This window comes from Paramormyrops kingsleyae, chromosome 4 (genome assembly GCF_048594095.1).
Source record: "Paramormyrops kingsleyae isolate MSU_618 chromosome 4, PKINGS_0.4, whole genome shotgun sequence".
Lineage (NCBI taxonomy): Eukaryota > Metazoa > Chordata > Actinopteri > Osteoglossiformes > Mormyridae > Paramormyrops > Paramormyrops kingsleyae.
In genome coordinates, this window is record NC_132800.1 from 13,216,978 (window position 1) to 13,229,832 (window position 12,855).

At 43.2% G+C, this 12,855-nt stretch overlaps 1 protein-coding gene across 1 annotated transcript in view; it reads left to right on the plus strand.

Moving 5' to 3' along the window:
* Window positions 1-1,052: 1,052 nt before the first annotated feature.
* Window positions 1,053-12,855, plus strand: part of LOC111858562 (uncharacterized) — a 38,078-nt gene continuing 26,275 nt past the window's right edge. The window contains exons 1-6 of the mRNA XM_072711649.1: window positions 1,053-2,563; window positions 6,430-6,525; window positions 7,089-7,322; window positions 8,462-8,621; window positions 8,952-9,011; window positions 9,361-9,872. Coding sequence (XP_072567750.1) covers window positions 1,973-2,563; window positions 6,430-6,525; window positions 7,089-7,322; window positions 8,462-8,621; window positions 8,952-9,011; window positions 9,361-9,872 — 1,653 coding nt within the window. The 5' untranslated portion in view covers window positions 1,053-1,972. The remainder of the gene's footprint in view (window positions 2,564-6,429; window positions 6,526-7,088; window positions 7,323-8,461; window positions 8,622-8,951; window positions 9,012-9,360; window positions 9,873-12,855) is intronic.

Genomic DNA, 12,855 nt, shown 5'->3' on the forward strand with positions numbered 1-12,855 from the left:
CAGATTTAGATATAAACATTAACTGGCCACTTTATTAGGTATACCTGTTCAACTAATCTTTGAAGCAAAAATAAACAGACTCTCCTCTCTATCAAGGAGCTCCTTAAGACCTCCTTAATACCCTGTCCCGCCCTCTCCAGTCACCAAATTCCTATGCTTGACATAATCATAATAATATGATGTCTTGCGTGTCAAATATTTTCAGTCTGTGTACAGCACGTCAAGAGTGGAGAAACCAGTAATTCCAGTAAGTTAAGATTCTTAACGAGCTTAAATTCCAACACAAGTTCATGAAAATTAAGTTCATAATCATTTATAGCATCAAAATGTGCCTCTAAATAAATGGCAAAAGTATGCGTGGATGTGGGGGGTTGTGGGTCTCAGGGTGTTTCTGGTCCCCCCACTCTGTGTGTGAAGTCTGCATGAGTTTTCTCCTCGTCCTTCAGAGACTGAAAACATGTGGCCAGCCGATTGGGATCTCTAAGCTGTCCTTAGTGTGTGATTGTGTGTGTGAGTGTGTGCTCTGCTATAAACTAGTATCCTATCCATCGTGTCCCCTGTCCTTAGTGTGTGATTGTGTGTGTGAGTGCGTGCTCTGCTATAAACTAGTATCCTATCCATCGTGTTCCTTAGTGTGTGATTGTGTGTGTGAGTGTGTGCTCTGCTATAAACTAGTATCCTATCCATCGTGTCCCCTGTCCTTAGTGTGTGATTGTGTGTGTGAGTGCGTGCTCTGCTATAAACTAGTATCCTATCCATCGTGTTCCTTAGTGTGTGATTGTGTGTGTGAGTGTGTGCTCTGCTATAAACTAGTATCCTATCCATCGTGTCCCCTGTCCTTAGTGTGTGATTGTGTGTGTGAGTGCGTGCTCTGCTATAAACTAGTATCCTATCCATCGTGTCCCCTGTCCTTAGTGTGTGATTGTGTGTGTGAGTGCGTGCTCTGCTATAAACTAGTATCCTATCCATCGTGTCCCCTGTCCTTAGTGTGTGATTGTGTGTGTGAGTGCGTGCTCTGCTATAAACTAGTATCCTATCCATCGTGTTCCTTAGTGTGTGATTGTGTGTGTGAGTGTGTGCTCTGCTATAAACTAGTATCCTATCCATCGTGTCCCCTGTCCTTAGTGTGTGATTGTGTGTGTGAGTGTGTGCTCTGCTATAAACTAGTATCCTATCCATCGTGCCCCCCGCCCTGTGCCCCCTGGGACAGGCTCCAGGCTCCCACCCCCCTGTACAGGATAAGCAGTAATGGAGGACGGATCCGCACTGTTGCAAAGAAAGGGCTCCAGCTCCTTCAGGACTGCAGACCAGCTGCTCTCACTTCACGCCTCCAGGCTTGTGGGTCTGGTTCCCACTCCTGGTTCTGCATGTACAGCTTGCATGTTCTCCCCGTGTTCCTGTGGGTTTCCTCAGGTTTCCTCCCACAGCCCAAGATGTGAGTTTTATCTTTCTCTTCTTTAGCTTGGCTGAAGCTAGTCCTTTTCATTCGGCTTAAATTTGATATGTTTACTTTCTGGTGACAAATTGATAGTCAGTCAAAACCTGTTCACTTGACTGTTCTTCTATAATTGCCTATACTTACATGATTCAACCAATATCACACGATAGCCTCAGATCCCAGCACCTTTTTGCTGTAATTCAGAACAGTCATTCTCAATATATCTGATCTCTTCTCTCTACCTTCTACCCAATTTCTATCCACAACATTAAATTGTAGGATTATAGCTTGTTTGGGGATAAATTATGTCAGTAACAGCTAAATAAATGTTTGTTGTGTGTATTATTTGTATAATATACAATTTTGTTCATGAACTCCAACTATTTTGCCTGTTTGCCCAGTCTGTTTTCTCACTCTGGCCACAGTTCAAAACCACACCTACTGCAACCTGATAAGCAAGAAGTTCCTCCCACTCTCACACACAGATGACTATGAGAGGAAACAAAACTAAATCCTATTATTGTTCATCGTAAAATGGCAGAAACCAGTGTCGCACTGGATCAGAACCAGTTGAGCTGTCCAATCTGTCTGGATCTACTGAAGGATCCCGTGACTATCAACTGTGGACACAGTTACTGTATGAGCTGCATTAAGAGCTGCTGGGATCAGGAGGATCATGCTGGAGTTTACAGCTGCCCCCAGTGCAGACAGACCTTCATACCCAGACCTGTTCTGGGCAGAAACACCATATTGGCTGAAGTGGTGGAGAAACTGAAGAAGACTGGACTACAAGCAGCTACTCCTGCTGACCATTATGCTGGACCGGGAGATGTGGAGTGTGACGTCTGTACTGGGAGAAAATACAAAGCTGTCAAGTCCTGCCTGGTGTGTCTGGCCTCTTACTGTGAAACTCACCTCCAGTCTCACTATGAGTCTCCAGCTTTTAAGAAGCACAAGCTGACTGATGCCACTGGACATCTGCAGGACAAGGTCTGTTCCCACCATGACAAACCCCTGGAGGTCTACTGCCGTACCGACCAGCAGTGTATCTGTTATCTCTGTACGATGTATGAACACAGAGACCATGATACAGTCTCTGCTGCTACAGAAAGGGAGGAGATACAGGTCAGGAGACTCTTTATTAAAATTGGGAAAATTTATATAAAGTTTGCCTGAAAATACGTTTTTCTGTGTTCATGTTTCTGAGTACAGTACTATGCATTAAAATATATTGAAATTAACAGTAACAATAAAAACTAACAAGAATTTCTTAGGTTCTGCAAATAGTTACTGATATCTTGTTAGGTGGCTGATTTGGTTCCCAAACCCCTCTTCAGGGACAGTCTAGCCATTCAATGTATTCATTAAATTTCACCGCCAGCTCAATTGATTGATTGATTGAATGAATTGGTTAAATAACTAAATGAGGTATTGATTAGCTAAACGAGGTGGGTAGTGGTTGCGGCAAAAACACATGTGTGTGTTGGATGGTTGCTGCACATACTGTGGTCTCCTTAGGGGAGGTTTTGAAGTGAATAAGCTGACGCACTTCATCAAACATAAATTAATATTTTTACATCAACCTGAAGATCATTTAACAGTCATTTTCAAGTCAAGTCAAGTCAAGTGGCTTTTTATTGTCATTTCAACCATACACAGTTGGTACAGTACACAGTGAAACAAAAAATGTTTCTCCAGGACCATGGTGCTACATAAAACAACACAATAGCTACACAGTATGACATAAAGTGCATGTGTGTGCAAACACGTACAGAAAAAAAGACAAAACTGTGGCACAAACGAAGACAGTGCAGTGCTGACCAGTGCACTGTTCTGATATTTGCAGGTGGGAAATGTAGCGGGTTCTGCAGAGACGTGACAGTACATTAATAAAAACAAGTGTAATCATGACAATGTGAGAAATGAAAAGGATTAATATATTAGCAAAATGTAAGATATAAATGTAAATGTAAGATATAATCAGTTCAATTTCTGAGTGTTAAGGAGTCTGATGGCTTGAGGGATGAAACTGTTCTACACTTTGGCTGTGAAAGCTTGAATGCTTTGGCATCTTTTTTCCAGATGGCAGGAAGGTAAAGAGTTTGTGTGAGGGGTGTGTGGGGTCATTCACAATGCTGGTCACATCATGGATGCAGTGTGGTGTAAATGTCTGCGATGGAGACAAGAGAGACTCCAGTGATCTTCTCAGCTGGCCTCAGTATCCAATGACCTGTGACACTGCAATTCCTAAACCAAACAGTAATGCAGCTGCTCAAGCTGCTCTCAATAGTCCTTCTGCAGAACATTGTGATGATGGGTGCTGGGAGATGGGCTTTCCTCAGCCATCGAAGGAAGTAGAGATGCTGCTGGGCTTTCTTGGCTATGGAGGTGGTGTTAAGGGACCAAGTGAGGATCTCTGCTAGGAATTTGATGCTCTTGACAATCTCCATGGACTTTGATGTTTACATTTACATTTACATTTACAGCATTTGGCAGACGCCCTTAGCCAGAGTGATTTACATAAGTGCTTTAAGACTCTACAATGAATTTTTCCCGATACTAGTTCAATAAAACCAAGGCTATGAATACCATCGATCTAATACTCTGTTGGGAAAGTGCGTTTTTTTTTTTTTTTTTTATAAAAGGAAACAAACTGAGTATAATGCCAGAAGTGCTAATTCAGGTATTTCTGGAAAAGGTGTGTTTTAAGTCGTCTTTTGAAGACATTCAGTGACTCAGCTGTTTGGACATCTAGGGGGAGTTCATTCCACCAACTTGGTGCCAGAACAGAGAAGAGCCGAGAGGTGTGCCTTCCTTGTGCCTTGAGGGGTGGTGGGACCAGTCGAGCAGTGCTGGAGGATCGGAGAGATCGTGGTGCAGTGCGGGGTGTGATAAGGTCTTTTAGGTAGGATGGAGCCAGATCATTTTTGGTTTTGTATGCGAGCATCAGTGTTTTGAATCTGATGCGGGCAGCCACAGGAAGCCAGTGTAGGGAGCGCAGCAAAGGAGTGGTGTGGGAGAACTTGGGAAGGTTGAAAACAAGTCGAGCAGCTGCATTCTGAATCAGTTGGAGGGGACGAATGACGTTCAGTGGTAAACCCGCTAGAAGCGAGTTGCAGTAGTCAAGACGGGAGATGACGAGGGACTGAACGAGTATCTGGGTAGCCTGTGAGGAAAGAAATGGACGTATCCTTCTGATATTAAACAGGAGAAACCGACAAGAGCGGGAAACGTTGGCGATATGTGAGGAAAAGGACAGACGATTGTCCATGGTAACCCCAAGGTTGTGAGCAGTAACCGAAGGACGGATCAGGGAGTTGTCGAGGAAGATCGCAAGGTCCAGGAGGGGGGATGAGTCAGCGGGGATGTACAGCAGTTCCGTTTTACTAGGGTTGAGTTTCAGTTGGTGAGCGGTCATCCAAGATGAAATATCTGCTAGACATGCAGATATCTTAGTGGAGACATGAGTGTCTGAAGGAGGGAAGGAGAGGATGAGTTGAGTGTCATCTGCATAGCAGTGATAAGAGAAGCCATGAGAGGATATGACCTCACCAAGAGATTTGGTATAGAGGGAGAACAGGAGTGGGCCAAGAACCGAGCCCTGAGGGACACCGATGAAGAGACTACGTGGGGTAGATGTGAGTCCTTTCCATGTCACTCGGTATGATCGGCCTTCGGAGTAGGATGCAAGCCATCGCCAAGCCAAACCACCAATGCCAAGACTCCTAAGGATGGACAGGAGAGTCTTGTGGTTAACCGTGTCAAATGCTGCTGATAGGTGAAGAAGGAAGAGGACAGATGACAGTTTGGCTGACCTAGCAGCATGCAGCTTCTCAGTGACTGCTAAGAGGGCAGTCTCTGTGGAGTGAGCTGCTTTGAAGCCAGACTGATATTACTGATATAAAGATATTATGGAGTTTACGGGGATCATGTGAGGATAGCTCAAGTTTTTCCTTATAAAAGGCAGTTTTAGCTGCAGTCACATCCGAAGAGAATTTGGATAGCAGAGTACGATAGGAAGACAGATCTGCATCAAGTTTAGATTTCTTCCATGTCCTCTCTGCTACCCGCAATTCCCTTCGGTTGCTGCGTAATGCAGCTGAAAGCCAAGGAGCAGGGCGAGTTTTCCTGGGGTTAAGAGACAGTGGGCAGAGGTGATCAATGGATGAGGAAAGTGAGGAGAGGAGAGTATCAGTTGCAGGCTCCAGTGCAAGGGAGGAAAATGAGTTAAGGTCAGGAAGGTAGGGCAGGGTGCAAGAAGCAACAGGTGAAGGAGAGACAGAGTAGAGGTTTGGTCTAGTGGGCGAGAAATGTTGAAAGCCAGGATTGGGCAAGACAGGTAGGGTGATGGTAAAGGATACTAAGTGGTGATCAGAAATGTGATGTCGGTGGCTGGAGAGGGGCGGCTGAAAAGCGTCATATACAGTAAGAATGACACGTGAACTCAACCAAAGAAGTTCCCCGTTGGCTATGGAAGCAGCAACTTTGTAAGGCGACAACATGAACCACTGTACCATCATGCCACTGTACTAGGCTCGTGTAACATTTACATAACTTACACATTTAGTCTGTCTGCAATTCTTGGCCAAGCCAACTCCCTGGCTGTGTTTATGGCCACAGTATTGCCTTTTTTAGTGATTACATCTTTGTATTTTTCATACAGCTCCATCAGCAGCGTTTGTTCTGCGGCGAAAAAAAACACCACTCTCGTTTTACACGCTTTCCTACTCATTTGATCTATCTATCGTTCATCCATTCATTCGGGCTTCTTAAATATCTTGGGTGTGCGCACTAAGTATGTCGTCAATAAATCATTTAAGAATATCCATCCATCCATCCATCTCCTAACCACTTATCCCGGTCAGGGTCATGGAGATCCTTTTCCGATCAGGACAGGTTACAAGGCTGGGACCACCCTGGACAAGGTGATTAAAGAATATAATCTTAGCTAATGAAACAAACTTCTTCTCTCATTTTTCCCCTATGAGTAGAAACAAATGGGTGAAACACAGAGGGAATTTCAGCAGAGAATTCAGATGAGAGAGAAGGAGCTGCAGGAGCTGAGAGAGGCTGTGGCCTCAATCACAGTGAGTATGAACCTGAAGAGAAGATAACAGCTGGCTTGTAAGGAGCATTTCAGGCTTGAATCGAGGCTCTTCCAAGACAGGCGACTTACATCCTTTAAGGTTTAATGTAAGGTCACTGTGGGATATAATGACTCAGGGTTCTACCAGAGGGGTGAGACAATGGCACCAGACAGGAGGGCTGAGCTAAAGTTTTTCTCAAACAGTCCTTAAGTGATATTTCTCATAATAAAAGGTGACTTTTCATACAGCTGTGTAAAGCAATAGAACAACAAAAATTCACCAATAAAACCCAATGGTGACAACCAACCTGCCCCATACAGCCACCAGTTTCTGCCAAATCCCTGCAGCTGACAGTGTATGAGCTTAATGAGGGATCATTTCCAATCAGTGCTGGCTGGGTTTCAGTACCTGAGGCATCCAGCATCGTGACGCTCCAAACCCCAGCCCTGTGCTGTTTTTATACCTCCTGTCGGCTCACATCACTATTGTACAATGAGGCTCTCTGGAGTCTCAAAAGGGGCCAATTGTAATTTACTGTCCTCTGCTCCCTGTGTCACCAACAGAGCTCAGCACAATCAGCAGTGGAGGACAGTGAGAGGATCTTCACTGAGATGATCCGCTCCATTGAGAGAAGATGCTCTGAGGTGACAAAGCTGATCAGAGATCAGGAGAAGGCTGCAGTGAGTCAGGCTGATGGATACATGGAGAGACTGAAGCAGGAGATCGATGAACTGAAGAGGAGACACTCTGAGCTGGAGCAGCTTTCACACACAGAGGATCACATCCATTTCCTCCAGGTAACAGAACAACTAATTTGAGAAGCAGAGTATTATGGCATGACGGAAGGGATGATGCTTGGTGAGGTTTGTTGACAAGGGGTTTTATTGAAAGTGTGCAAAGAAAAACAAAAGGGACCATGGGCGGGTCAAAACAAAGGCAGGAGAGAAAACAAGAACTAAACAGGATATAAACACAAAGAAAACACACAGGAAACACACAGGACTGAGCACAATACAGTACATCCAAGCACATACAAAGACCGACTGAGGAAAAAGGCAAGGGCAGGCACATGCAGGGACATGTGACAAGGCCAGACAAGAAATGACGATTAACCAAACGTTAGGAGTAACAAGACACAGGTGAGGTCATAATCGCGTAACACTAGGAGAAACTAGGTACTGGGATTACAGAACATACTGTACTACAAGACTAAACATAAGCAGGGAAAACTAACAAAGGCACATTAACTAACAAGGGGGAAACAACTGATAATGTCCTATAAAGCTGAGGCTGAGTTCAGCCCTAAACCCATGATGGCAGGGAAGTACAGTTTACAGCCACACATTCAGCCCATTCAGCCACATGGAGTCCCTGGGAGTTGGGGAACACACTAGGGATAGTGAAGCAAACTAAACACATAAAGAACAGGGTGACCAGCGACACCTACCTGCCAAACAGGGAAAGACAGGGAACGATCCTGACAACATTGTATTCAGATGTATGTATGTTTTGTTTTGTATTTCAACTTGTTTGTCATTTGTCGGAAATGAACGTCACTTTTAATTAGAATTCAATACACATTTGAGACTCAAATGATAAAAAATAGGGTGAATTGAGACTTCTTGTTCATTTGACTTCCTCTGCCGGCCCCAGGAGGATGGGCTCCCCCTTTGAGTCTGGTTAGGGTTAGGGCTTCCTCTGCCGGCCCCAGGAGGATGGGCTCCCCCTCTGAGTCTGGTTCCTCCCAAGGTTTCTTCCTTCTAGGCAGGTTTTCCTTGCTACTCTCACCTCTGGCTTGCTCAATAAGGGCTTTGGGCAGGGATATTGTAATACTTTTTGAGACAATGTAATGTTGTGAAAATGCACTATGCAAATAAAATTGAATTGAATTGAATTTATTTTTATGAAGCTGTTTATTCATACCATGTGTCTGTAGAGGTGCCAGGGTCTTACTGTCAACCCTGAAGCTGGATTTGGACCCAGAATCTCTGTCAATCCAACCTGCTATTTCGGGAATGTGAGGAAGTTGGTTTCTGAACTGAAGGATCAACTGAAGAATGTTTGTGAAAAGAACACGGCCGACATACATGACAACGGTTAGTAAATAAATACATTTTCCAGTCCATTTACGTTAATATAGACCATGCACTTATCACAATATGAGAATGAAGGACAGGTCTTCACAACAGAAATGGTTTGCAGTACAATGAGCCTCACGTTTGTGTGACCAAGTCAGTTTCTGTTTTCATTAAGATAAAATCATGTTTCTTCTAATTAATTCATCCAAAACCCTTGAGAATTTGCAATAATTTGCAATTTGTTTAAATGCCTGTTATTGTCCCTCATAATGATAATACCCTACTGCTGTTGTATTCACAAATAAATTCCTTTTACTCACATCCCTGTTTCTCTCTGTCTCCTTCTAGTTACCAAAGACACCATCCTACCGGTATTAGTGCCCAGGACCAGAGCAGAATTCTTACAATGTGAGTCTGTTCACACACACACTTCTCTCTCCCTGTATGAGGTGGAGTGTGTTTTATTGTCTTTCGTTTTCTTCTGCTAGGGGAGCTTCTCTTTCTCTCTCCCGCTGCCTCCTGGCCTTTCACATTTACATGTTATATTGTTCTCTGAGATCTCTATGTTGAGAATATGACCATATACTGTAAACCTATCTATCTATCTATCTATCTATCTATCTATCTATCTATCTATCTATCTATCTATCTATCTATCTATCTATCTATCCTTTTCAAAGTGTTAAAACATACAAAAAGCACACACTCCTGTTTAATATAAGGAGTGAATGAGACCTTCTGATGTTCTCACCATCAGATTCCTGTCAGCTCACTCTGGACTCCAACACAGCAAACAAACGCCTCTGTCTGTCTGAGGGGAACAGAGTGGTGACATGGGAGGAAGAGACACAGTCACATCCTGATCACCAGCAGAGGTTTGACTCACGCCTCCAAGTGCTGTGTACAGAGGGTCTGATTGGGTGCTGCTACTGGGAGGTTGAGTGGAGCGGACGTTCGGTTGGTATAGCCGTCACATATAAAGGGATCAACAGGAAAGGAGGAGGTGATGACAGCTGGCTTGGATACAATGACAAGTCCTGGTGTTTGTACTGCTCAGGCTCCAGTTACTCGTTCCGGCACAATGGGGAGAAAAGTGCGGTATCAGGCCCCCCCTCCCCCAGGATAGGAGTGTACCTGGATCACAGGGCAGGAACTCTGTCCTTCTATGGTATCTCTGACACAGTGACCCTCCTGCACAGGGTCCAGACCACGTTCACTGAGCCCCTCTATCCTGGGTTTCAGCTCTGGAAAAGTGCAGCCAAACTGTGCTGACAAACACATTTCATTAAGTTTGGTTTATTTAATCTTTTGTATAAAAAGTGGAAATAATGGACATAGAAATAAATACAATAAACATACAATATTACATATTTCTTATAAAATATGAATTTGGTGATTTATAGGTAGAAATAAAAAATAATAATAAAAATCTTTTCTACGTTTTTACATGAAATTTCCGTGCTGTGACCCCAAGCTTTCTCTTACCTGTTCATGTGTCTGTGTCTATTCCTTCTGTCATATGAAAATCAATATTTTTACCCAGTGATATTTTTTAGAGATGCTAAAATCAGTATAAATTTACTAAGTGTCGTGCTGTCATGTAAGTTATCTTTATGGAAAATGAACAATGATTGCTGTAATGTTTCCTTTTCCCTGTTTTTGTATACAATTTTTATATAAAAATTTATATAAATATATAAAATTAAATTGAAATATACTTAAAACTCTGTCCTGTGCTTCCTGGAACAGGCTCCCTGAATTGTATAATGTGATTACCCATTAATGGGGAGAAGTGTCAGGATGGGGTGTTTCCCTGTTTGGCCAGCAGGTGTCACTGGCCATTCCATTCACTCCGCTGTGTTGTACAGCTTCACTGTCCCTAAAGTTGACCAGGGATAGTGAATGAACTTGACCAGTTCCCTGTAACTCCTAGTTGCTTGTGTGTATTTGTAGCAGCCCACGCATGTCCCTTGTTGAAACCATGAGTATTTTAAGCCTAGCCCTGAGTATTTTAAGCCTAGCCCTGAGTATTTTAGCCATGATACATGATACCAAACTTCCTTCAAAAAAAAAAGGAAAAAAAAGAACCAGATAAACTTGACTTAGCCCTTGATCTTTGCAATAGCTAGAAACTCCCCTGGTTGAAACCATGTAATCTGTGTACGTATGTGTCTGCCTATCAGTGTTAATTTTGGCAAGAATTTTTAATTTAGGTTTAGTCTTAGTCACCAGAACTCCGGTTTAATTTTAGTCAATTTTTTTGTCATAATTTTATCATTATTACTGAAGGATATTCCTCCTGACTGTACAAATACCCTTGAAATATAAGCATACCTTATACGTAAGTATATCCTATGATGCTTAGTCATTTAGGCTGGAAATGTGTTACTCACTTAATAATAATTCTTTCATATACAAAAATGAAGGCCTAAAAAAATCAATACAATCATATTTCCTTCACAGGTCGTATTTTTTCACACATACTTTCCCCAGTTTCATTTTTGTTATTAGGGCATTAAAACACCCATCAAATTTAACTGCATGGCCATTTCATACTCTAATAATTTTTGTTATTAGGGCATAAAAACACCTATTTAACTGTGTGCAAAACCTGTCTTCACAATTTACAATAACCCTTCTTCAAAAACAGAAAGTACATAATACAGTAAAATTGCTGAAACGACAAAAAGGGACATTAGTGTGGCATTGTTAGTTTCCCTTCACTTTCATGCATGTTTTACCCTTCACTGTTCTCTACCCGTATGTTTTAGGACCCCCTTAAACAAATTCCACGATGTGGTCACCAGGGTCCAATTCGCTCGTCAGCTCTCCGAGAAAGTCACCCAAAGGGGGCATCCAGTCCTATGGCTTGCTGACAAATATGACAGAGTCCGTGTCGTGATACAGCGTGCTCGTCCCTAAGCGATCCACGAGGTTGTAATGCCCAAGCCTAGCATACGCTGTAGTGAAAGCCGTAATAAACACATTGACAAGTCGCACCGCAAAAGGGAACCCCTTTATGTCCCACCACTGAACCAATGCCACATCATCATTCAGAAATACAAAAGTGTCCACTTCAAACTGCTTTGAAAACATTCTTCAAAGACTTCTGGATCTTTGATATCTTTGACCAAACTTTCCCCGAGGCTGTTCAAGAACAATTTGGAAATTTGGAGTTTCACTTTGTTCACACTGATATTTTCAGGGTTAAAACGGATACCCTCCTTCTCAAAGTACTGTGTGGTCTGGATGTACCTCTCTTTATCCTCATCAATCTTTACCCAGGAGGGCTAACCTGAAGCCTCTTGTTTACTTTTAAGTGGTTATTAATATAGTCTGCAAAGAGAGCGGATGTTCTGTTGGTGAAATGCCAGACCTCATAAATCTTGGCAATTTTATCACCCTTTTCAACACCCTTGTTAATTTCAACACTGCACCACGTGCCGAACGGCGCCCTCTGCTCATATGAATGATTGCAGTGTGCCGGGGTACCTGTAAAGCAACACCAGCAGATAAAGCCTTCTTGGGGGGTAAACCTTGGCTTCGATTAAATCGAAACAATTTTCAATACACATCAAAAATCACAGTAGATCATTTTGGAATGTCCTGTCGGATACTCCTTAAACTTGTTGACAGAGGGTAAAGACTCATAAAGTCATAGTAATCTATCGGCTCATTGCTATTTATTTTACGCTACAAGGGTCAATGCGCTCTGGAAAGTCAAATCCCCTCAAGAAAGTCTGGACATCAACATTTTCCTCATGCCTCACCCATGTTCCCAAATAATCCATTTTGTTAATAAACACATGCTGTATGTGTCTCTGGCACCTGATTCAGCCCCAGTGGTGCTCTGGTTGGAGCACCCACCCTCTGGATCACATTTTGCCCCTGACCAGCCCAGACACCATGATGCTGTTTCCCTGAGAGTGTGGTAAGGGACATGCTCGGCTTTAGTGTTCCAGACTCCCATGGATGCTGTTCCTCAGGTCCCCGAGTTCTCTATGAAGGGAAGGAAAGCACCTGTTGTTGGCCTAGCAGTGGGTTCCAGCTCAGCCCCGTCTGTCTAGGTGCAACAGGTGTGTCACTGGTTGAGGAAAAGGATGATGAACTGGAAAGCATCCACCACTAGCTGATGGATTGGGCTAAAGGTATTTTGTCTCAAGTGGGGGTGGGGGGGCAATTAAACTATTTTTGAAAATATACTACACTATATTGCCATAAGTATTGGGACACCTGCGTTAACACACACATG